The sequence below is a fragment of the Hyaena hyaena genome, unplaced genomic scaffold (genome assembly GCF_003009895.1).
Source record: "Hyaena hyaena isolate Hyena2069 unplaced genomic scaffold, ASM300989v1 scaffold_10, whole genome shotgun sequence".
Lineage (NCBI taxonomy): Eukaryota > Metazoa > Chordata > Mammalia > Carnivora > Hyaenidae > Hyaena > Hyaena hyaena.
Genome location: NW_024080642.1, coordinates 1,723,687 through 1,749,637, shown reverse-complemented (window position 1 = coordinate 1,749,637; position 25,951 = coordinate 1,723,687). Strand labels below are relative to the sequence as shown.

The window sequence follows — 25,951 nt, the reverse complement described above, 5'->3', positions numbered from 1 at the left end:
TTTAATGACCACGAAATTCTGCTGTTTATTTATTTTTAAAGTAATCTCTACACCCAATATGGGGCTGAACTCATGGCTGTGAGATCAAGAGCCAGGGCTCTACCAACTAAGCCAGCCAGGCACCCCATAATGACAGCAAAAGTTCTAATAATTTTATGTCATACTTAATTTATTCCCCTATAATTGTATGCTTTTCCGTTTTTAAGTATTGTGTAATGTTCATATATACATATTTCTCTAATTTTGAATTATTTTCTTGGAATATATTTAATTGTGGTGATTTCTTGGCAGAAATAAGCAGATATTCTAAATTTACTATTCTATGGAATGTTTGGTTTTGCAGAAACAGCCTGTGGCCTAAATTTTTTTAGAATGGTTGATATCTATAAGTCAGCAAACATTTTAATGTCTTTACAGTGATCAAAAGTTATATTAAATGCACTTTTGCCTTTCAGAGTTTACAGTTTGAGTGGGCAGGCTAATCAGTTTGCCCTTGGAAAGGTAATGCATGTCAGCAAATGAATTCCAAATTAAAAAAATGCAGTGAAGGGTGATATGTGAGCATGTGATCTGTTAGGCAATGTGATAAATGCCTTATCCAGATTTTATTTAATTATCAAAAGAGCCCTATGAGATAGCTCCATTTTGCAGACTAGGTTTATGTTTTTCAGAGAGGTTCTGTAATTTGTCCAATGTTGCACAGCTAGTAAGGTGTTAGAGATGAAATGTACATTCCAGAGCCCCTGCTCCTGCCTATTCCATAAGGGAATTCAGACCACTTGTGGGAAGAATGGATCTGAGAGACTTCTCAATACTGACTATCTCTTAATTGGGGGTTTTTGTTTTACAATCTGTATTTGAAAGGAGCTTAAGAAAATTACAAAGAAAACTGGAGGCAACTTCATCAATACATGAGGATTTTTTTTTTTAAGTATAGTTGACACACAACGTTACATTTGCTTCATACAGCATAGTGATTCCACAACTCTGTAAATTATACGGTGTTACCAGATGAAGATCTGATGTGGAAAAGTTTCCTTTGCATGCAGTTAATTATCAAATGCCTTTTATTAAGTAGTTGTGCGGAGTGACATACCTTCCAGCCAAATCAAGCAAGCAGAATCCGTGTCCTTCAGAGATCGGTCCATGTGACTATGCAGAGGACATGGATGTTTGAACAACGGACCAAGAACAAATCCATTACAAGGCAAGGTAAAATATTTCCTCTGTATCGGGCGTGGGACTTTTCTGTTCCACCAGAGCAGGCTTGAGAGGAAAAGGAAGAAGTCTTCCCGGAAGTAGTGGGAGACAAAAGTGAAGACTGGGTGGGCGATGGACGCTGCTTTGAGTTTAACTTTAGAGACCAAAGCTAGAAGGTCTGAGGAGTGGGACCAATGCCAGTCCAGCGTTTACTTGGCCTCCTGCCCGGGACTCTGTCTAACTCACCGATCAGAGCCAGCCGTTTGTTCCACCCAATGCCAGTCATCTGCCCACTGTCCAGGGTGTCCCACCGTCCTGGGGTGCAGAAAGAGGCTGTGTGGCAGGCTCCTCCTTTGATGGGCATGAAAGCTGGGTCCTGTTATCTCCTGGCAAGAGTACTTGGTCCAGAACTCTCTATGTCTCCCTTATGTCCGCAGTTGAGGAGGCAAGAAGTTTGTCTTGTGATGGTAGAACTCCTTCCTAGCACCATTCTGGAGGAAAATTCCATCGATGCCTTCTAGATTCCAATCTGTCCTCTTGGCTTTATCCAATATACTTAATATTCAGTAATCAATCTGTAATATCCCAATCGTAAGTTCCATTGCCAATAACTCCATTCCCTGGCTTATGCTTTGCTGCAGTGTCATCATTTGGCTCTTACGTAGGCTTAGAGAGGTGGACAGAAGTCTCTGTGTTCACAATTCACTTTGTTCAACATTTATAAATCACTGACCACGTACCAGGCACTATTCTAAGTGGCTTCCTATTATATCATCTCATTTAATATTCACTACAATTCCATGAGCTGTTACTACTATTTAGCAGATGAGGCACAGAGGGGTGAAGCAATTTGTTTGATGATGCACAGCTAGTAAGTGGCAAAGCTGAGGTTCAGACCTAGGCAGGTGGACTCCAGAGTCCCTGCTCTTAACCCCTGAACTATGCTGTCTCCAGGAGACCTTCAGAGTGATCCTTGATGGATGTCTGTTAATATGAGAATAAAGCTCAAGGGAGGGCGGGGGTGGTGGTAGTGGGGGCAAAGCATCAGAAGTATAGCTGATCAAGAGACGGAGAGGGGTTGTAAGAAGAAACTTACATTGCCCAGGAGGCTCAGACGCCCTCTCCCCCACTTTAATGAGTGTTTGCCTCCGTTTGTACCAAACCGTTAATTGTTGCCTGCTGACAGTGCTGGGGTTGCCTCCTTTCTGCAGTGCTTATGTCTGGATTTTTAAGTAGGCTTTATTTACAAAGGGGTTTGCAGTATTAACTCTGTGAGGTGCTCCTGCCAAATAAACTCTTCTTAGTCTCCTGCCTTTCAGACACTTAAATTAATAGAAATGCCAAAGCCGTTGCTCAGCACACATGTACAACACCATGAAGGCCTTGTATCTTCTCATGCTCCTGGAGAAGGTGCACAGAACTAACATTGTCAGCAGCTGGCAATGTTGCAGCGCTCCAAGGGCCAGGATTCTCCAGAAAGGGTCGCGTGGAACAGGCAGTGCCCTAAAGAATTTGCCTGTCTGTAAAGGACCTTTGTCCTTTGTCATCTGATATTTGTGGAATTTATTTTTTTAAGAAAACATTTTTTCACATGTATTATTTTATGGGATCCTCCAAACAACCCCACAAGGTAGATGTTCGGGAAAAGATTATAGTCTTCATTTGGAAGAGAGGAAACTAAGGTACAGAGAGGTGATGTGACTTGCCCAGGGTGACACACTAAGGATGGCAAGAGCCAAGGTTTAGTCTCAGCTCTACTGCCTTTGGCAAGTCACGGGATCTCTCTGGGTCTTGCTTTTCTTCCTATAGCATAGTGAGATTGGAAAAGGTGCTCTGTAAGGGTGTTTTCAACCATTGTGGAATACTAAAATTCAGAGGAGAGGGTGTCTGGGTGGCTCAGTTGGTTAAGCAGCCGACTTCTGCTCAGGTCATGATCTCACCATTTGCAAGTTCGAGCCCCACGTTGGGCTCTGTGCTGACAGCTCAGAGCCTGGAGCCTGTTTCAGCTTCTGTGTCTCCCTCTCTGTCTCTGCCCCTCCCCTGCCCATGGTCTGTCTCTCTTTCTCAAAAATAAATAAACATTAAACAATTTTTTAAAAAATTCAGAGGGATCCTTTTCCCTGAAATATCTGATTATCAAGACTCCTGAATTTCACATTTCCATCTGTCTTATTTGCTTCCATTCTGGAGTAGGACTTCATTATCTCCTGGCGAGCAGGGAATGTGCTATCTCCCTCTTTATACTCTTATACTATATCTTTATACTCTTTATACTATATAGAGCATTTTTTGGAAGGGCTTCCTCTCCTATGCTCCTTAGGGACATCATTATACTACTAAGAGGCAGAATATTGTTGTTAAGTGTAACAATGTGTTTTCCTCAAAACCTGTGACCTGTAACTTTTCAGTGCCCTTGATGATGATAATGATAGCTGAGATCAATAGAGCAGGTACATGAATCTGGCACTGTACCAAATGTTTGACATGTATTATCTTACTTATTCTTCAAAACCACCCAAAGAGGTACCTATTGTTATCATTATTGACACATTATGGAATGGACAGGTTGGAGATTAAGTAAAAGAACTTACTCAGAATCACATACCTAACGAGGTAATGGGCTCTGGATTCATTCCCATGCAATCTATCCGCAGCGCTTAACTGCTACACCACACTCCATGGCTTCTCCTAGGAGAAAAGGGGATTGGATTTTGAGCATTTTATTTCCTTTAAAATTTTATTATGTAATATTTAAGATAGAAAAAAAGGCACATTATGCAGATAGTGTTTCCTCATTCATTCTATAAATCTTTGTATCTATTTATCTATCTCTTTCTTCCACTGCATGCCAAACACTGTCCCAGCATTTGGGATGTAGCAACAAATTCCTCCGGACAGACCAGATCAAGAGGAAATCAAGGCAATATTAGAAAAACCAGTGAGAGTTCATTATCTAGTGTCACTAGCGGTTCCAGCATTATGCTTAGCTAAGCCCTAACTAAAGTATCAGAAGACCCTTCTCAAAGGAAACCACAGAAAGTGACTTCGTTTGGCTTAGAAACTAAGTTTGACTTAGAGCAGAGGGAAGTCATTTAGTTTGCTACAAAGAAATGAATCTGTTTGCAAGGACAACGTAAAAAAGAATGCCGTTTAGAACTGTATTTTGTTAGCATCACAGGCAGAAAGCCGCTAGGGTGGTGGTTTTGTGTAGTGGAAAAGGTTCTATCCTGGGAGTCAGTGACCCTGTGATCAATCAAGCACTTTCTGATAAGGTGTGGATGCTACTGAAAACCAGGTCGCTGCCCTCCTGGAGATTATAGTCTGGTAAGAATATTCCCATCCTGAGTCCCTGCCAAGCTCTAATGTGACCCTGGACAAGTAACTTCTGCCCCAATTCTGCAAAATAAATGGGATCAGACTATCGGATCTACTCCTCAAATTCCGTGCCTCAATCGCATCGGCTGCGAGGCGCTGGGGGGAAGGTGGGCTAGGCTCCCTGGCCCTGCGCTGCAGCGAGCCGGACGCCAGGGGCGCCGCTCGGGCCCGGAGAGCGTTCGCGTTCCGAAAGCGCTTGTCCCTCGCGGCGCCCCGTCGGCCCCGCCGCCGCCGCCCCCCGCGGAGCCGGAGGAGGCGGAGCTGGCGCTGTCTTGGCTCCCCGAGCAGGGAAGCGGCCGAGGAGGCGGCGCGGCGGGCCCCGGCCGAGGCTCGGGCGGGGCGGCGGGGGAGGCTGGCAGGCGGCGTCCGTAGCGCGGGGAGAGCGGCGCCGCGGGCTGGGCGCTCCCGGCGAGAGGAGTCCGCTCCATGCGTGCGGGCCGAGCCCGGCCCCTCCGAGCCGCCGACATGAAGAAAGACGTGCGGATCCTGCTGGTGGGAGAACGTGAGTGCGCGCGCCGGGGCCGGCTGCGGCCACCGCAGCCCTGCCGCCCCGGGCCTGCTCGCCCCTCTCCGCGCCCTCGGGCCTCCCAGCCCCTTAAGCTCTTCCTTCTCGGCAGCCCGCAGGCGGCCTCCAACCTCTCACCCCACCTGGGCCCTCCTACCACATCCCGTCCCTGACCCCCAGTCGTCCTCGCGAGCCTTGACCCCGCGCGTCTCTGACGGCCAGCCTCATCCCTCCGAAGGTCCTCTCCTTTTCCGCTTCGAATCCTTTCCTCCTGGGCCTCAAAGCGTTTCCGAGGCCGCTTTCCTTTCAGACCCTCTTCCCTTCCTCGGAGAGTCCCTTGTCACCGCCGGGCAGGTGCTGGAACAGGCCGACTGACCGACTGGGATGGTGTGAACCGGCTGCGGGGGAAGCGGGGGGGGGGGCGGGCGCAGAACTGTTCGACTCGCGGGCAGGGTCAGCTTTCTGCCTCCCCCCCCCCTTTTTTGCGTTCGCAGTCTCCCCACCCTCTAAGCATTGACTTCAAGCTAGGGAGAGTTTTTAGAGATACTTGCACTTTACATTGGAATAACTCCTGTTATACTCGCCGTTGGCTCAAAAATTTACTCCCAACGTCAAGTTATACAAGTTACACAAGTGCTTAATGAATGGATAGTTATCTGGGGAGGGTTTTTCAGTTGAGAGAATTATTGTTACCATAAAGCCTAAATTACTCCCCTCTTTTTAAGCATTATTTATTCCGTAGCTTGGTAATTATTTTATAAATAACAGGCACACAGGAAAACCAGACACGCGCATACATACACATAAGACCCCTTAGAAATTCTTAGATTTCACCCTTTTAAGATATAATAAAGGAGAAATGCCTCTGTGTACTGATTTAGGGACAGAACAACAGGGACTTCTTGATATCACTTGGCTGGTTATGTGACTCATTTGGTAGGACTAAAATAAGAAAGTGGGCTGGGAGAATTGAATTGTTTGTTTGTACATCAGTTAATGCTCTGCGATTGCTGTTTTGAAGCATTCCTTTCCAAACCCCACTTCAGCCCGGAGTAGCCCCTCCAGGTCACGGTGATGCACTCCCACGGAAGAAAGCTAAAGCATTTTTACCCTTTTCTATAGTGTTCTTTGATAGGCATTGAAATCTCTGTTCACCTGCTGTGTGGAGAAGTCTTTAGAATCAGAATTTGGAAGGAAGGTTGGGCCGACACAGTTTTCTTTTTGGTTTGCAGTTGTGAATTTTAGTCTTTATTTATTACTATATGTTAATCTGTATTTTGCGTCAGTTTCCTTGACAAAGTTCAGGAAGGTGTTACTTAACGTATGATTCATAGCTGATGCACTTGGAATAAGGTAGAGAAACTGAGTAGATGAGCCACTTAAAAAGCTGATCCTTAACTGTCATAAAATCATTTTATAGTGATTATAATACTAACTTTCTAAAAGCAGAAATCCTATGTTTTGGTTTTAGCTTTGAATATAGGAAGCAATTACATATAATTGGTCTGTGAAACATCTAAATAGAAGTGCTATATGTATGTAAGATATGTTGTCAGCCCTAGGGCATTTAAGTTAAAATGGTAACAGTATCACTTATTTAGAAATACATAAAAGAACTAAAAATTTGTTAGGAAAATGAAAAGGCATGTTCTGCAGATATGAAAGCAAATAGAGTTGAGAACAGTGTGCAACACAAGAGTTTTTTGATCATTGGGAGTAACCTGACCTAAGAGAAAGTCTGAGTTTTTGAGGAAGACATTTTTCTTGAAAAGGTTTGTACTAGAAGCTTTAGGCCAGCTACATTTATCTAATTTTTTTCACAGTTAAAAATACTAAGATTTTACTTACGTGAAATATTTGATTTTAATTAGTTATATTAAAGGCTAGTATTTGGGGAGGAAAAGTTGGAAGCATTAGGGTGTTTTTTTTTTAAGTTTATTCATTTTGAGAGGGAGAGAGTGCACACGTGTGTGTACTTGTGCAACTAGGTGCATATGATTGGAGGAGGGCCAGAGAGAGCATCCCAAGCGGACTACATGCTGAGCAGCACACAGGGCTCGAACCCATGAACTGTGAGACCATGACCTGAGATGAGAGATCAGGAGTTGGATGCTCAACGGATTGAGCCACCCAGGCGCCCCAGAAGCATTACTTTTTGAGATTTAATGTAAATACTTGACAGCTGTTAGCCTAGCTACTCCACTTTGGATGCTCGGTAAACATAAATGTGACCAAGGCTATTTTAGTACTGGTCTAACACATGAATTTATCAGGAAAACCACTTTTTTAGGTAGAAGTGGTAGTAATTTAGTTGTCATTTTAAGATGGTTAACAAAGAGAAATGGGGTAAGCAAAAAAAAAAAAATTAAAAACACATTATTTCTGGTATTATTGTAAAGCCTGTACCTTCTCTTTCACTTCAGTACATCTTCTTGCATTGAGTATCTGTCCCAGACCCACATAGCAACAGCTTCATTCACTGATGCTCCCAATTAGTTGTGAATGGTTTCAACATTCTCTTGGCTCAACCTATAATAAACTCTCAAGGTGAAATGGATCTTTTCTTGGCCCATCCAGAATCTGGATTCTGATCCATCCAGGCTTAAATGCTAACTAATGCTTACTGTCTATTTAGTGCTTAGATCAAAGAAGTTAGATTGTCTGTGAGTTTTGAGATAATTAGTTGCAGAGAAAGCCCAAGTGTTTTAAATATTACCTTCACCTTATCTTAATTATTGAGCGAAACAAATACCATTCAGGCCATGTTGAAAGTCAGTTGCCATTCTTGAAACGAAACAAAATTTTGAAAATCATTAGAAATGCAAGCATTCAAAACTTAGTCCTTCGAGTTACGATTTTTCACGGTCAGCATCTTTGGCCAGAATTTGTATTTAATGATAGTTGTGTTAGTATGCTTAACAAATGTCCTTGTTGCAATAAAATTAGCATGAGCCTTAATACCCTTTTATCTAAATCATGTAGATACATTAAAATTACACAAGATTTAGTTTTAGCCAATTCTTGTTTTTAAATTGAGATACGTTTATCTTTTACTGGTCCAATTGATTAGGAAAGTGAACTGTTACTTTTTAAATGAATCTGGTTTTGAGCACCTGGGTGACTCGGTTGGGCATCGGACTTCAGCTCAGGTCATGATCTTGTGGTCTGTGAGTTAGAGCCCGGCATCAGGTTCTTGCTGACAGCTCAGAGCCTGGAGCCTGCTTGAATATCCCTCTCCCCCTCCCCCTCAACCTCCCGCCCCCCTGCTTGCTCTCTCTCTCTCTCTCTCTCTCTCTCTCTCTCTCTCAAAAATAAATAAACGTTTAGAAAATGTTTAAATGAACCTGGTCACTCTTACCCAATATGTCTCACTGATTAGCTTATCACCAAAACTAGTTCAAGTCAAACTACTTCAAGCATTGATTGGCTTTGGCCTAGGCTTTTGTAATATCTCCTTCACCAGTCTCCCTGCTTCTGATTTTGTCCATTCTCTGTATAGCAGGCAGTCATCTTTAAAAAAATCTCAGATCCTGTTACCCATTTTTAAAATTCTTTGATGATTTCTACTTTTACTTAGAAAAAAATCCAACCTTTAAAAAAATTTTTTTTGTTTTTATTTTATTTAAAAAATTTTTTTAAATGTTTTATTTATTTCTAGGAGAGAGAGAGACAGTGTGAGCAGAGGAGGGTCAGAGAGAGAGGGAGTCACAGACTGAAACAGGCTCCAGGCTCCGAGCTGGCAGTCAGCACAGAGCCCGATGCGGGGCTTGAACCCACGAACTGCGAGATCACGACCTAAGCAAAAGTCGGACGCTTAACCGACTAAGCCACCCAGGCGCCCCTATTTTATTTTTGAAAGATAGAGCATGAGTGGGGGAGGAGCTGAGAGAGAGAGAGACACAGAATCTGAAGCAAGCTCCAGGCTCTGAGCTGTCAGCACAGAGCCCAATGCAAGGCTTGAACCCACGAACCTTGAGATCATGACCTGAGCCCAAGTCGGATGCTTAATCAACTGAGCCACCCAGGTGCCCAGAAAAAGGCCAGACTTTTTTTTGCAAGCCCTCACAGCCTGGCCCTTCCTTCACCTTTGTACTATTCTCTATTGGTTTCTCTGCGAGAAGGCCCTGACTCAGGCATTCTTCCTGCATATTTGTTCACTTATCTTTTGGGCTAGGAAGTAATAAGCTTTGTGAGAGTAGTGGATTTGCCTTATTTTGCTGCTATATACCCAGAGCCTAGAGGAGGCCTGGCACAAAGTGGGCACTCAAATGCAGTTGGCCGTAGGTGGCTCAGTCAGTTAAGCGTCTGACTCTTGATATTGGCTCAGGTCATGATCGCATAGTTGTGAGATTGAGCCCTGCATCCTGCTCATGCTGGGTGTGCAGCCTGCTTAAGATTCTCTGTCTCCTTCCTCTGCTGCTCTACCCCATGCGCTCTCTCACTCTCAAAAAAAGAAAAGTCAAATACAGTTGACCCTTGAACAACACCCAGTTCAAACTGCGTGGGGTCCCTTTATACAGGGATTTTTACAGTATAGTACTGTAATTAAATGTATTTTTCTTATGATTTTCTTTCTTTTTAATGTTTTGTTTATTTTTGAGAGAGTGCACGCACGAGTAGGGGAGGGGCAGAGGATCCAAAGCTGTGCCCACAGCAGAGAGCCCAACGCAGGGCTCAAACTCACGAACCTGTGAGCTCACGACCTAAGCCACAGTCGGATGCTTAACTGACTTAGCCACCCAGGCGCCCGCCCCCCTCCCCCCGCCGGCTTATGATTTTCTTAATAACTTTGTCTTTTCTCCAGCTTACTTTTTTGTAAGAATACAGTATATAGTACGTATCATATACAACATATATGTTAATAGACTGCTATGTCATTTGTAAGGCTTCCAGTCAACAGTAGTTATCAGTAGTTGAGTTTCTGGGGAGTCAAAAGTTATCTGAGGAGTTTGGACTGCCAGGGGCCTGGGGAGTTGGTGCCTCTGACCCCCCTCATTGTTCAAAGGTCACTTACAGTTTTTGGAAGAACGAGTGAGTTCAGATTAGTTCCATTTATTTAGACTTTACTTGTTTTCCAAATCACTCTTAGTCATAAAAATTTGATTCTCCTTTTCTTTTTTTTTTTTTTTAATTTTAAAGAGAGATAGCACAAGCCGGGGAGAGGGGCAGAGAGAAAGGGAGAGAGGGAATCCCAGGCCAGCTCCACACTTGGCATGGAGTCCGATGTGGGGCTTGATCCCCCAGCCCTGGATCATGACCTGAGCTGAAATCAAGAGTAGGACACCTTACCGAGTGAGCCGCCAGAGCGCCCCTGCTCATTCTCCTTTCTCAAATCCAGTCTGATACGTGGTTACTGTTAGCATTTGAAGGGGCAGAGTTCATCCAGCCTCTTGTTCCAGGTCGTAGCTTTGTGTGGCCTGGGAGATTCTGTGTTCTGGCAGTAAGGTATACCAGTGACTTGTAACGACGGGGTCGTGTCTAGGCCGTGTCCTGGCTGCCAGCAGTTCTGTTCCTTGCCAAAAGAGGCCAGCTTCTCCTTGAAACCCCACAGAGGTCATCTTAGTGGGACTGGGAAACAATTCTTCTGGCATGAGATAAGAAGAGTCAAAGAAACTTCAGTAATAAGCTAGCATTTAGGTTAGAAAAGACTTTTATGATCCTTTTAAAGCCATATTGCTTTCCATTCTGGTCTTTGTTAAGTAATATTTGATGATTAAACTGCTCCAGTTTCAGGTACACTGCATTTAGCATGTGGATAATAGTCTGCGACCGAGCATGTTCAAGCACAGTCTATGTGGTCTCTTCTGTTTGTTTAGAGTCTATTCTATATCATTCTCACATATGTATTAAGACTTGCCTTTTTGTTCCTCTGGTGCCATTCGGACACTAGTGTTGATCTAGTTCAAAGGAGAGGTAACATTTATTCTTCTGCAGCCCAGAGAGCCTGCATTTGGTCAATGAAATTTTCCTTTGGAACGATACTCAGCTATTACCACAAATGCTAAAGTTTCCCAGGTAAATTTCTAACTCCATAGTCACCCTCCTTGTATATTCTTATTTCGTAATTTAGGAAGAGCCAACAAGCCTTCTTAAGAAGAAGCCACTAGAAATGAGGAGTAGGCCCTTTGCCATTTGAAGCACGGGGTATGTGTTATCAAGAAAAATGGCCAATATGGCTGGTAGGATGGTAATTGGACTCAGAAAATGTTATTTCCACCTCATGAATATTAGGAATTTGCTGTCACTTAGAACTAGATGTTCAAAAGATGTGATGAAAAGACAAAGAAATTTTTAGCCTGGATAGATCTAGATAATTTGTTCTATAGTGATGAATTATGTTTCCCATGGATGACCTACTTAGAAGCACAGAGTGTCAGAATGGTGGCATGTTGTGTTGAACCGAATCAGAAGGCCTTCTCTCTTTGGGGATAATTGTGACCGTGTCTTTTGTTTTTACAGATCACTACAGTGTTTCTCAGGCAAAACAGAGGAAATAGAGACCATTAAATGGCCGGCTAACAGACAATTTTTCATCCTCCATGTAATATAATATACTTGTATTAAAAATATGTATTGTAGTTTTACATGTATTTTACTTATTTACACTTATTGTAAATTATGTAACGATACCAGAGATTATATTTATGTTCAATATAAAATTTAATTGGTACAGTAATTAGAGAAGTTTATTCCTTTATGGAAATTATTTTCTGGAGCAGTTAAAAATATGTAGTGTTTATACTCCTCTCTGCCATTGTCAAGGGCCTTTTTGATTTTAGGCTTATTTAAATGGTTTTTAAAATTTAGTATTCTAAAATGTTTACCTTGTTTTTAAGGTCCTCATTTATTTTTCAATTAAGAGTAGCCTAAAATTAGTGGTCTATTGTAATTTTAAAACTGCCAACTCCCTATTTCTTTGATAGTCTCACTCAGGGTTAGGTCGTTAGGCCTTAAGGGAAGCAAAAAGCTCTGGTTTAGATTCACTGAAGCATTTCTTAACTTAATCACATCTGATCTTTTATTAGTTCAAGTAGCTATCATCTTACTGCCCTTCCAAAAGGAAACCCAGAATGATACTAATGAAAATGTGCTCATTTTCTCCCAAATTCATTATAATCTGTCTCTCTTGCTCTAATTTTAAACTTTTTTTTTTTTTTAAAGAAGAAATTACTCTTGGATTTTTATGTGGAGGAGATTCATGTTGTTTGATGTTTTACAAGGCCTATTATACAATTACTTCAGAAACTCGATGGAATTGTTTTATTGTCCTGAGTACTAAACTGCGTCAGATTCTTTCATGGGTGAGGCACAGTACAAATGAGTAAGTAAATCAAATGCCATACTCTAGATGGTAGTATCCACAGAAATAACTTAGATTGAATGATTCCTCTTTTTTGGTACCAGTGTCTGTCATCAAGCATAAATAAAGCCCGTTAATTGTTGCAGTAAACACTGGGCCCTTCTCCTGCCGAGCGTGGCGGTGGAGGTTCCTTTTCTGTCCCCGAGGCCTGTCATGTCGGAACAGACCGGGTGGCACGGTTGTAGTTTGGCAGGAGCTCTGCAGCACAGGCAGCCAGAGCTGCCTTGTTGAGCTGAGCTGTGAAGAAATCTGAATTTCCTCGGAATGCTGGGCTTGCTTTTCTGAAAGTATCTCTGGGAAAAGCAGAAAGGGACAATGGCTAGGAACAGGGATGTTGTCATGAGTCCTTAAGCAGAGACATGAGGAAGAGTGGGCTATGTGGAAGGGCTGTGGTGAGGGAGGGGACTTTAAAAGTAACATGGAACACCTGTTGAAGGCCTGGATTTTGCTAAGAGAGCCCAAGTGGTTGTGATTAAGGAGCAGTAAGTCTTTAGCTTTCTTGGAAACTAATAAGCCATTCAGTGTTGGGGTTTGACTTAATTTTGATCATTTTTGTTAAACATTTTGAGCTATGGATTCAAAGTTAGGTAGATTTCTGCTGAGACTTGTCAGGACTTCGGAGTGGGGGGATACAAGCAAAATTTTAACAAGGTTATTCTGGAAAGGGAATTGTAAGAAGAATCAAGGTCTTAAGGGTATTAAGGCAGGCAGAGTTCTCAAGGACCAACCAAGAGTGAGACTTGTTTTCCTTTTGGGTAACAAGGAGCACCTGATTCATTTTTCCTATTCCTTTTTGTTTGTTTGTTTGTTTGTTTGTTTATTTTGAGAGAGAGAAAATCCCAAGCAGCCCCCGTTCCCATGTGCGACTCAAATCTCATGAACTGTGAGATCTTGAGCTGAGATCAAGAGTTGGACACTTAACCAACTGAGCCACCCGAGTGCCCCTCATTTTTCAGTTCTTAACACTCGATCACAGATACGAATGTAGAGACGTGTAAGATGTCCAGGAGAGCTCTGGAGAAATGGAACAGCGTCTGGGAACATCTGTACTGGCAGTAGTTGTGGGATTTTGGAGACACTAGGGAAAAAGACATCTCTGCTAGGGTGAGAAAGACCCAGAAGTTCAAAGGTCACAGGAATTGTACAAGCATTGGATTTTCCAAGAGGTCTGTTGTTTTAAGTACCTAGGAATTTTACTACTTGCTAAAATAAATAGCATACAGGGCCCGGTGGACTCGATTGGACTTCACAGCAGAGGCATTCTCCTGTCCCGCGGCAGGAGCTCTGCTGTGTGTTGTTTAGATCAGACATCACCACTCTTTGTAAGGAGCTTTATCAGGGCTCTCTCCCAAATGCACTCTTGCTCTGCAGCCTTAGTTGCCAAGAGTGAAAAATAGGCAGGAGGGCCAAGTTCTAGGTTTTCTGATGCTGGAATAAAGGGCAGTGGCTTGGTTCATGTTAAGCTAACTATTTTGCCTTCATTGTGCATAGTCATGGGGAATTAGAATGGACCCCTGCGGATGTTGAGATGAGTACTACCTCGAGCTAACAGAAAGTTTGGGGTTTCTGGGACCCTAAATAAGGCCATGATGAGTGCAGTTATTTAAGGAAAAAAGTTATGAAATGCACATTATAAGTCAGCAAATTCTAGAAATTTCTGGACCCCATATTGGCATGGTAAGTCCCACTTTGTTCTTATGGTTAGATGAATATTCCTGACACATCACTTTCCCGTACACAATTAAAATAGATAATAGATACAACTTGAGGCTCTGTCTGCCTTTGCTAGGCTACCATAAGGCACCTGTCAGGTGTACTTTTTCTTCTGTCGCAGGCCAGTCTTCTAGGTGTGCTACATGAAAGTTTAGATTAATCATAGAGCATAAACATTGATAGCATCTGGTCCCTTTTTTCTTTCTTTTTTAACTGATGAGAAAATTGAAGCCCAGAGAGAGTCCGTGACAAGGTTGAGAAAGCTGATTCCCCAGTCCAAATTTTCTGGCCCGTTCTAAGTGCTCACTTAACTAACTCCTTTAACTTAAACTGTGCTCATCATCGTCACAACAACAACTATCATTTGTGTATTTTATATTTGCCAGGTATTGTCCTAAGCATTATATACCTGTCATCTTAATTAATCCTCTTACCAATTCTGCTGAAGCTGTTCAACACTATATAGATGAACAAACTGAGGCCTGAGGAAACACAGCTAGTCATTGCTGGAACTAAGATTTCAGTCCAGTCTTGTCCGATTCTGAAGCCTGTATTGTTTTCCTTTTATTTTGGTAAAATGTTTATATCAAAGGAATAAAGAATAATATAGCAAATACCCATTACTTAGCTTGATAAATAAAACATTACCAGTCATTTGAAGCCCCTTGCATTGCCTTCTCTTTCTCTCAGAAGTAACCAACCACTTTCCTAAATGGTAAATCTGTGCTCTTAACTGCTAAGCCATAAGCTCCATTTACTAAGAGCATTTGCCGGGAGCTAAGATTCGACAGTGAACAAGAAAGACACATTCTCTGCCCTTGTGGAATTTCCCGTGGGTGATAATGAAGTATTTGTTCCTTAGTCTTTCCAGAGATACTCAGTAGCTGGTAGGAAAAGTAATGTTTTCACCAAGGTCTAGGAAGCCCTTCAGGAGACCACTGGTGCCATGCTGGGAGGTTGCCTATTACACAGGCACAATACTGATGTAAGAACGCACGTGTCTTAACTGATTATTCAGTTTTTCCTCCTTGTGACCAAACTATAAGCTTCTTTTATGAGCTTTTCGATTTTCTGCTATATTTAGAGACTTCTGAGAAAAGCAGATATTCCCTTCTCTTCTACCCTTCCCTCCCCACCTCCCCTTTTTTCAAGAGTGATTGAACATAGTACTTGATCCATACCTCTTTCATTGCAGTTTTATCTATCTTATTTAATACATTTTCCATATTACCCCCATAGAGTATCTAAGATTACGCTTTGTACTTGGAAGACAATCAGGTAAATACTTTCAAATGAATTAATAGAAGGAGTCTGCACAAGTAAGATGGGTCTTGTAGAAACAAGCTAATACTTTCTACATGATCCTCTGGTTGGTTTTGTTTTGTTTTTCCCTAGTTTGTTTGGTCCAGGTATGGGGGATATGCCAGAGTGGAACTTGTACTCTGGGATAGGTCTGTTACAATGTTTCTCAGTTTTTTGAGCCATCACTACTTTTTATAAATACAAAACTGTCCTGCCCTCTTCTTTCTGACAAGTGTCTGACACTGAGCATTCTACGGTTCAATTCCACTTTGACACTAACTGCCCTGGGTTAGCATCAGATCCTACAAGTTAAAGGGTAAGGTCCTCAAGATTCCCCTTTCTTTAGACACCAGCTACAAGTGGGCTCCCCCGACTATCCTGGCTATCTGCGTCCTGGCTGACTACAAACTTGGGGTTTCTGCAATGTGCTTAGGTTTGATAATCCACTAGAACAACTCAACAGAACTTGGGAAAGTGCTGCACTCACGGTCACACAAGTGAACAGCCAGATGAAGAGGTACATAAGGGCAGGGTGTTGAAGGGCCCTGAGGCCAGAGCGTTTGTCTCTGTGGAGTCAGAGTGTGCTGCCTTCCTGGTTCCTCAGTATGTTCACCAACTAGGAAGCTACCCTGAGTTTTGATGTCCAGAGTTTTTCTATTGGACTTCGTTATGTAGGCACACTCAATTGAATCGTTGCCCATGTGATTGAACTCAGTCTGTGGACTCCCTCTAACTCCCCCCCCCCCCCCACTGCACTGCTAGGTTTTGGAGTGGGGCTGGAAGTTCCATCCTGCTAATCACATGGTTAGTTTTTCTGGCAACCAATCGCCTCCCTATATAGCTACGCAGGCCCTCCCTTCTCCCTAATGAGTCACCTCATTAGGATAAACTCAAGTTCAGTTGAAAGAGGCTATAACAAAAGACATGCCTATCAACACAGGAAGTTCCAAGGGATTTTGAAGCTTTCTGCCAGGAACTGGGTGGGGATGAAGACCAGATGGATTCTTTATTATATCACACCCTCCTTTAATATTATTTGAAATTTTAACATTAATTATTTTCTAATACAGAGAAATTGAACAAAGTAATTTTAGAAATTTTTTTTTCCTCAGAAGTCACCTAATGTTGACAGCTTTTCAGTTGCTGTTAAGGAAAGCTTTGATGGGATAGTTCCAGAAGCTCCACCTCATTTCCTAAACGGCAGTGCTGAAGCAGCAGCAAAGCTACTGTGCTGGCATGAGGTGAAAGCAAGTCAGCTTAAGTCAGTCTGGCTGATGTGCTAGTCTTTCTCCCATTCTTGTAAAATAAGAAAATTCAGTTCATCATCCAAGGGTTTTCAAATACTATATTATTGTGATAATGTAGACACAGACATGTGAAGTTTGCACTTTCCACTCATAACTGTTTGATGTAAGTTAGGTGGCACAGAAGTAGTTTGCAGGAGGAAGGGGAGGGCTGCAGTAGCCTTGGCATGTCTTAGGGATGGGGTAGAATTTGAGCTGTCCTCCAGAGTTGGTTAACATTTGGAAAAGTAGAGGGGAGAGAGAGACGGATGTTTTAGATGAAGAAAACCATGTGAGGAGGCAAGATTCGTCATAGCTTGTTTGTGCTTGCACAGAGCAGAATGGCCATATGTGAGCAAATTGTGTATGTGGGAATAGTGAGCGATTAGACTGGGCAGTTGAGGTGGGGTTAAATTATTAATTGCATGATTTTCAAAGGCCAGCCGAAGAGTTTCACCTCAATGTGGTAGGTAATTGAGAGTCAAGGCTTTCGGTGAGCTGAGAAAATGAAGACGGACTGGCATTTGTATTGTTGATAGATTTATTAAGAGGAGAGATTAGAGGAGGGGGGAGAAAGTTGGGAATAGGGAGGGGTTTCAACCAAAGTCCCATAATTAGGGAAAAGTGGGAACAGAGAGGAAGGAGTGAATATTTAAAATTTCAAAGGAGGGGCTCTTGGGTGGCTCAGTCAGTTAAGCGTCTGACTTCGGCTCAGGTCATAATCTCACGGTTTGTGGGTTTAGGCCCTCATCCAGCTCTGTGCTGACAGTCAGAGCCTGGAGCCTGCTTCCGATTCTGTGTCTCCCTCTCTCTCTTTTGCCCCTCCCCAACTGTGCTCTCTGTCTCTTTCACTCTCTCAAAAACTGAATAAACATTAAAAAAAATTTTTTTTTAACTTTCAAAGGAAAATTTGACAGTTTAATGTTCAGTACAGAAAAAGGGTGAATCAAGGATGGCTAGTTTTTAAGTTTTTGCTCTTTATCCTGATGTGTAGGAAGAGTGCTTTTATTGGTAAAAATCTCATAAATCTATTGAAATATATTTCACTGTATTTCCATGAATGGGCGCCTGGGTGGCTCTGATGGTTGAGGGTCCAACTTTTGATTTCAGCTCAGGTCATGATCCTAGGGCTGTGGGATTGAGCTCTGTGTAGGGCTCTGTGCTGAGAGTGGAGCCTGCTTAAGATTCTCTGTCTCTGTCTCTCTTTCTGCCTCTCCCCCATTCCTTCTGCCTCTGTTTCCCGCTTATGTTCTCTCTATTAAAAAAATAAATAATAATAAATTTAAAAAAGATATAAAAAATAAGGATACCTACTGCTTTGATCAGTGGTATCCCTAGCACCTTGGAATAGTGCCTGGTATATAGAAGTGCTCAGGAAATATTTGTTGAAGGGATGAAAGGATGACCTACATGTCACTAAGTAAATTTCATTGGCCATCTATAAATTGAGAACATGCCAATTTTTGCTACTAAAATGACTTTTAATATAATACTTAACATTTTCTAGTAGCAAAAATTGTATATTTTTGTTGTAGAAAATGGGAAAATATGTAAAAGCACAAAACACAAAAATAGTTACATTTACTTCAGAGGTAACGGCTGTTGGTGTATATATCCTTTCTGAGTTTTCTCCTTTTTTTGTGTGTGTGTGAATACATCTTTATTTATAAAATGGGATCATTTAGTAATGCTGATTTATACCTGCACAAATGTCATTTCTCCAAAGTAAAATGGAACAATTTGAGCCTTCAGATAATGACAGCAATGGATTATAACATGTAGAATACTGTAGGAATCCACAAGACCATGCTGTTACAAATCAGAAGGAAGTTTTCCCTTAACGTAGAATGCAGAGTAATGGAGAAGGATTGGTAGAAATGGATACATCACCACCTAGCAACCACAGTGGCAACACAGGACAAGAATCATGAATGGCTGCCAAAACTCGGAGGCAAAAGTTTGATGAGAAACAGTATTTGCGTAGTCTCAGAGTACCTTCTCACAGGATACTTGTTAATTACAAAGGGAAAAATAACCTAGCACACCCCACCTCCTCCAAGTGATGGCAGTTAATATCACCAGTAACGGGACAAATTGACATCATCTTCCTTCTGCTGTGATGTGCTGTGAAGGATGCAGTATCATTTCTGGGGCAGTCCTGCCTAAAATGTAAAATCTGAAATTAGTTGTGAGATAACATGATACAAACACAACTGAGAGATGTTCTACAAATTAAGTGGCTTGTTTTTTTTTTTTTTTTTAAAAAAGTCTAGATCGTGAAAAATACTCCTCCAAGCTAGAGACTAAAGAGTCTTGACAATCAAATATTGCACTTGATCCTGGGGGTAGAAAAAGATTTTTCTTTTTTATAAAAGATGGTAATGGAACAAATGGTGAGATGTGGATGAAGTATAGCATTGTATTAGTGTTAAATTAATTTGCTGATCTTGACAGTACACTGTGGTTATGATGAATAAGAAAATGATCCTGTTTTTAGGAAATATATACTAAGGTGCTTAAGGGTAAAGGGACAGCCTACTCTTTTTTTAAATTTTATTTTTTAATTTATTTCTGAGCGAGCGAAAGACAGTGTGAGCAAGGGAGGGTCAGAGAGAGAGGGAGACACAGAATCTGAAACAGGCTCCAGGCTCTGAGCTAGCTGTCAGCATAGAGCCCGACGTGGGGCTCGAACCCACGAACTGTGAGATCATGACCTGAGCCGAAGTCGTACGCTTACCCGACTGAGCCACCCAGGTGCCCCATAACCTACTCTTAAATGGTTTAAAAAATATAGAGGGTTGGGGGAGGGAGAAGGAGGAAATGATAATGCAAGTGTGGTAAAATGTTAACATTTGAGTGTTTGGGTTAAAGAATAGACATGATTTCTTTGTACTATTTTTACAATTTTTCTGTGATACTTTCTCAAAATAAGTTAAAAAAAAAAATTGGAACCAGAACTGTCGAATTAGTCACCAGTGAATCAGTGAATATTTTAATTAATTTATATAATATTTGTATATGTAGTGCTTGCTGACTTTAGAGGCCATATTCCTATTCTGTGTTGTTGTGTTAATACTTTTTAAAACTATGTTATAAGAAAGAGAAAGAACACTGGCTTAGCCATCAGAGGATGGGTTATTCTCTTAAGTCTGCAACTGATTTTTTGGTTTCTGTTTCTGGGTCCCAGGCTCTGCATCTGAGCATGTTTGCAGGGAGCTAGGTGAGCCGCCCTGGATGACTGGATTCTAGCAGTTCTGTCACGATGGGCTCTGGACTCACTGCCATGGTGGGAACCCAGGGAGGTGTTTCCTTGGCAGAGGCCTGAGCCTTCTCACACAAGTAACCCGAAAAGATCCTCAGAAATCGGAGCCGGAAGACCCCTGTCCAGCCCTCCCCTCGGTCCCCCACTAGCGACACTCAGCTTGCTAGCAGCACATCCTCTGAGCGGTTTGACCAGTGCTCTTTTTTCCAACCCTTCATTAATTTCCAGCGACTTGACTTGTGTTTTTAGTCACCCTTTCTCCTAGTTCTTTAAAAAAGGAATGTGACTTTTCTTCACTTTAAAATTTTCCAGTTCTTGGGGCGCCTGGGTGGCTTAGTCGGTTAAGCGTCTGACTTTCGCTTAGGTCATGATCTCGCGGTTCGTGGGTTCGAGCCCCGCGTTGGGCTCTGTGCTGACTGCCGGCTGAGAGCCTGGAGCCTATTTCAGAGTCTGTATCTTCCTCTCTCTCTGACCCTCCCCTGTTCACGCTGTCTCTCTCTCTCTCTCCTAGAAGTAAATAAAACATTTAAAAAAAAAATCTTTAAAAAAAAAATTTTTTTTTTTCCAGTTCTTGCAGAGATCAATAGGTAGGTGGACTGTTTTCCTCTGGACTCACAGAAGAGTGTAGTTGATAAGCAGTTGAATGTAGATGATCAGAAAGTTATGGGAATGGAAGTAAAATTTCAGAATGAAAATTAAGATGTTTAAGTTTGTGCATTGAAAATCTTGCCTAGGTTAGAAATGTAAGCGGGACGTCACTCTTGCTCTTCTAAGCCTTTCAGTAGGATACCCTAAAAAAGAAAAAAAAGTAAGGATTTCCAAAGCAGACACTCCGGTCTTCTACTAGTGAGAATGTAAATTAGTTTATTTTTTTAGAGGTAATTTAACAATAGTTATTAAAAATAAAAAAGATTGGGGCGCCTGGGTGGCTTAGTCGGTTAAGCGTCCGACTTTCGCTTAGGTCATGATCTCGCGGTTCGTGGGTTCGAGCCCCGCGTCGGGCTCTGTGCTGACTGCCAGCTCAGAGCCTGGAGCCTGTTTCAGAGTCCGTGATTCCCTCTCTCTCTCTGACCCTCCCCTGCTCACGCTGTCTCTCTCTCTGTCTCTCTCCTAGAAATAAATAAAAATTAAAAAATTAAAAAAAAAGAAATAACCTATAAGATATATAATGAAAAGGCTTTAAGAAGGGAATGAAAGCATGCCAGCACAAATATCCATGAAACACAATGGAAGGTAGTAANTCGCTTAGGTCATGATCTCGCGGTTCGTGGGTTCGAGCCCCGCGTCGGGCTCTGTGCTGACTGCCAGCTCAGAGCCTGGAGCCTGTTTCAGAGTCTGTGTCTCCCTCTCTCTCTGACCCTTCCCTGTTCACGCTGTCTCTCTCTATCCTAGAAATAAAAAATAATAAATAAATAAATAAAAATAAAAAAGATTATGCATGCTAACTTGAGTTCTGCTTCTGGGAAGCTATCCTGTAGGAATGCTCATTGCAGCGTTGTTTATAAAGGTGAAAACCAGAACAGTGTTCATTGTTAGGACACCGCATTAATCAATTATGGCACATCTTACAATAGATGCTTATACAGCTGTCAAAAAGTAAAGTAGGACTTTTTAAGTTAATGTTGCTGTTTTTAAAAATTGTGATGTAGTATACAAGGCATATTATTTGACATTTTAAATATTTTTGAGAGTACAGTTAAGGGACACTAAATACATTCACAGTGATGTTTAACTGTCAGCGCTTTCTGTATCTAAAATTTTTTCATCATCCCCAACAAAACCTCTGTAGCCATTAAATAATAACTTTCCCTTCACCCTCCCCCCAGGAGATTTTTCATATTGACATGGAATACTGCCCAAGTACATAATTAAATGATAGGGAAAGATTGTAAAATAGTATAAGTACTATGATTCTACTAGTAAATTGTGTAGGGGAATTACTGTAGCATGTTATTATAAGTGTAGAAAAAATCTGGGAGTCTACATGTATTAAACTGGAAAAGGGATATTTAGGGAGATTTTTTACTTTTCTGTTATATATTTGGGTAATTTTTTTGTTTTAAACACTGGGATGTGTAACTTTTCTAAGCAAAAACCAAGAGATGTACTTTAAGTATCATACTAAAGCTTGATGATTTGGATGCCTCTTATTTTGGCTAGTGAATAACAGACTTTGCTGTGTGGTTGCTGAATCTGAGTTTATATAGAACCCAAACACTTTATTAAAATGATGATGTTTGTTTTCACAGCTAGAGTTGGGAAGACATCACTGATTATGTCTCTGGTCAGTGAAGAATTCCCAGAAGAGGTAAACATTTTTATGTCTTTTCTGTATTTAAAAATCTCTTAACTTTATCAAAATTGAGTTAAAATGAAATAAATTCTGCTCTTTTTCGATGTGTTTCCTTTCTGACAGTTAGGACTTTAAAGAGGCTCATATTAATTATACAAGACATCCCTGAAGGAGAAAGAATCAAACTACATCTGAATTCACCTAAGTTCTTTGCTTTTCCTACTTTATTTATTTATTTATTTAAGTTTATTTATTTATCTTGAGAGAGAGAGGGACAGAGAGAATGAGTGTGAGTGTGTACGTACATGCAAGCAGGGGAGGGGCAGAGAGAGAGAGAGAGAGAGAGAGAGAGAGAGAAAGAAAATCCCAAGCAGGCTCCGTATCATCAGCACAGAGCCCAGCATGGGACTCCAACCCATGAACCATGAGATCATTACCTGAGCCAAAATCAAGAGTTGGACAGTTAACTGGTTGACTGAGCCACAGTTACCCCTGCTTTTCCTACTTTGATCTTGGCTAGGACATTTCTTATCTCTGTGCCTTAGTTGTCTCATCTGTAAAATGGGAGCTGGAAGGGATGTTAGAGATCATCTAAGCTGTTAAACCTTTCTTAAGTATAAAACAATGAGTATTCCTTTAGTCTGAAGTAAGGATGAGAGGTCTTCTGGTTCCCCACCTGCCTTCCATCTGACCCTCTCCAGTCTTTGAGGCATTAGAGCCACTAGGATTCTGACACACATATTTGAGGACCTTTAGTATTACCCATTGCATCATTTTACAAATGAAGGAACTGATTCGTTCCCCTTTACCTAACTCAAAGGATTGTTGTGTCTCAAATGAGAATAGCTTAATAATAGTAGAGTGCCACCAAATATAAGGTGGTTTTGTTATTGCTTGCAATGTATTTATTTATATTCTGGAAGTTCCAGGATGAGGCACTGCTGGCTAAGGCCTATGTAAAGTTAGAGTTTTGTTTTGGCAAATAGGATTGATGCAAATGGGGTGAACATTATTTCTCCTTTATTCTCCATCTTCACGTAGTTGGTACTATTAGCCCCACAGTTTGCATTTCTCCTTTCTTTAATCTTGTTTAGCTATAAATATGTAAATTCACTCTTCAGACAGGAATTTGATACATTATGTGGTAGTGTTTTTAGCAATTACAAATGCCATCTGACTGTTGTTTCTTTTGCCTTTTTTCCCTTTTTTTTTAATTAAAAGAAAATTATTTCTGAGAGAGAGAGAGAGACAGCGTGAGCAGGGGAGGGTCAGAGAGAGAGGGAGACATAGAGTCTAAAACAGGCTCCAGGCTCTGAGCTGGCTGTCAGCACAGAACCTGACGTGGGGCTCGAACTCACGAACCACGAGATCATGACCTGAGCCGAAGTCAGACGCTTAACCGACTGAGCCACCCAGGCGCCCCCTTTATTCCCTTCTTAAATAAGATATAGCTACCTTACGTAAGTAAGTACTTAATTTGTGAAATGAAGTGTATTGTCTTATGATTACTCAGAGTATAATACCTAAATGTTTTCTCTGATAGTTTAACTTAGTTTAGAATTGCCAGTTTAGGGGCGCCTGGGTGGCTTAGTCGGTTAAGCATCCGACTTTCGCTTAGGTCATGATCTCGCGGTTCGTGGGTTCGAGCCCCGCGTCGGGCCCTGTGCTGACTGCCAGCTCGGAGCCTGGAGCCTGTTTCAGTCTGTGACTCCCTCTCTCTCTGACCCTCCCCTGCTCACGCTGTCTCTCTCTCTCTCCTAGAAATAAATAAAACATTAAAAAAAATTTAAAAAAAAAAGAATTGCCAGTTTAGCATTGTCCTCTTGGGTGTGGATAAGGGGTTTTTAATGTATTAAAAAATCAGAGTCTTTCTAAAAAATGGAGTCATTAATAGCAAGGCCTATGTAGCCAATCAGTTATCTTCTAGAAGAAATGAATTTTGATAATTATTTTATTTGAGAATTGCTTTGGATTAACATAGCTCCTCATTTGTATAGTATCTTAAACATTCAACAAAACAGAATGAAAACAGCATTTTAAAAATCAAATGTTTGAAACACCTAAGTATTGGTTTTAGGCTGTGTCAGATCTGAAGTATCCTTAATATGCCCATTGCCCACACAGGTAGAAATGTACATGCTTTTTTAAAAAGAATTATTTTATCACATAGCTTTTAATATATACTTGAATCCTAGGGCACCTGAGTGGCTCAGTTGGTTAAGTGTCTGACTTCGGCTCAGGTCATGATCTCCTGGCTTTTGAGTTCTAGTCCCGCTTTGGGCTCTGTGCTGATGGCTTGAAGCTTGGAGGCTGCTTCGGATTCTGTGTCTCTGTGTCTGTCTCTGCCTCTCCCCTACTCTCTCTCCCAAAAACAAATAAACATTCTAAAAAAGTAAAAAAAAAAAATATATATATATATATATACTTGACTCTGTGGTAAAGCACAAAAATAAGCATTTGAAAGTATAATAAACCTTGTAAGGGCAGGTATGGGTGAAAGGCTAATATACAGATGAATTTACATGATCTGTTAACAAGTTTGGTTGATAATATCCAAAGGGTTTTTTTCCTTTATTTGTTTGCAAATGAAGGTTCCTCCACGGGCAGAAGAAATTACCATCCCAGCTGATGTCACCCCTGAGAGAGTTCCTACACACATCGTAGATTACTCAGGTAATGCGTATCCTCTTGCGGGTGAGGCTGTACGGTTCATTTAATAGTTCTCCCAAAAGGTGTTCAAAGATAGGTGTTCCTTTTTCTCTAGCAGTAAACAATCATTTATTCTTCTTATCTCATTTGTATCTCCCCCCACCCCCCACCCCACATAAAGCCTCCATCTTGCAGCTTTCTGTCCCAAATTTACTAAGTTGGGTTTCATAAAAATGAAAAGCAAGTAGAGATGGTAAACGACAAGTAGTAGATAAATCATTACCCTCCTTGAATTAGCATGTTTGCAGAGGTGAGTTCTGGATTAGTTTTGTTATCAGGCATGTAGAAAGAGTTCTGAATTTGAGAATTTGTTGACTTCTAAATTCATTCTTTAATTTATCAGCCTTTATCCCCTTCCCCAAATAATAGTTAAAGCAGTTGTCAGCTTGTTTACATTATATGATAATAGAAGCACATTTGTGTCACTTAATAATTTTAATTTTTTTTACCCACTAGTACTTACTTTTTTTAATTGTTTCTTTTTTTAATGTTTATTTATTTATTTTGAGAGTAAGAGCACAGCCGGGGGAGGGGCAGAGAGAGAGGGGGACAGAGGATCTCTAGCGCCGGCTCTGCACTGAGAGCACAAAGTCCGATGTGGGGCTCAAAGTCATGAACCGTGAGGTCGTGACCTGAGCTCAAGTCAGACACTTAACTAACTGAACCACCCAGGCACCCCTAGTACTTATTTTTTTTTTTTAATGTTTATTTTTTGAAAGAGAGTGTGCAAGAGCAGAGCATGAATCGGGGAGGGGCAGAGAGAGGGAAACAGAACCTGAAGCGGGCTCCAGATTGAGCCTGTCAGCACAGAGCCCAACGTGGGGCTCGAACTCACCAACCATGAGATCATGACCTGAGCTGAAGTCAGATGCTTAACCAACTGAGCCACCCCGGTGCCCCTCTAGTACTTACTTTTTTTTTTTTTTAATGTTTTATTTATTTCTAGGAG

The 25,951-nt window shown here is 41.5% G+C and overlaps 1 protein-coding gene across 5 annotated transcripts in view; it reads left to right on the top strand.

Annotated features, from left to right (window-relative positions):
• Positions 1–4,835: 4,835 nt before the first annotated feature.
• The window catches only part of RHOT1 (ras homolog family member T1), a 62,661-nt gene continuing 41,545 nt past the window's right edge, over positions 4,836–25,951 (top strand). For 2 of the 5 annotated variants that reach the window (XR_005531839.1, XM_039252726.1), the window contains exons 1-3: positions 4,836–5,077; positions 22,250–22,308; positions 24,885–24,966. Coding sequence is in view for 4 of the 5 variants with exons in the window: in XM_039252726.1 (XP_039108657.1) it covers positions 5,002–5,077; positions 22,250–22,308; positions 24,885–24,966 (217 nt within the window). In the remaining variant the exon portion in view is untranslated. The remainder of the gene's footprint in view (positions 5,078–22,249; positions 22,309–24,884; positions 24,967–25,951) is intronic. The other 3 variants (XM_039252745.1, XM_039252734.1, XM_039252753.1) reach the window with 3 other exon arrangements.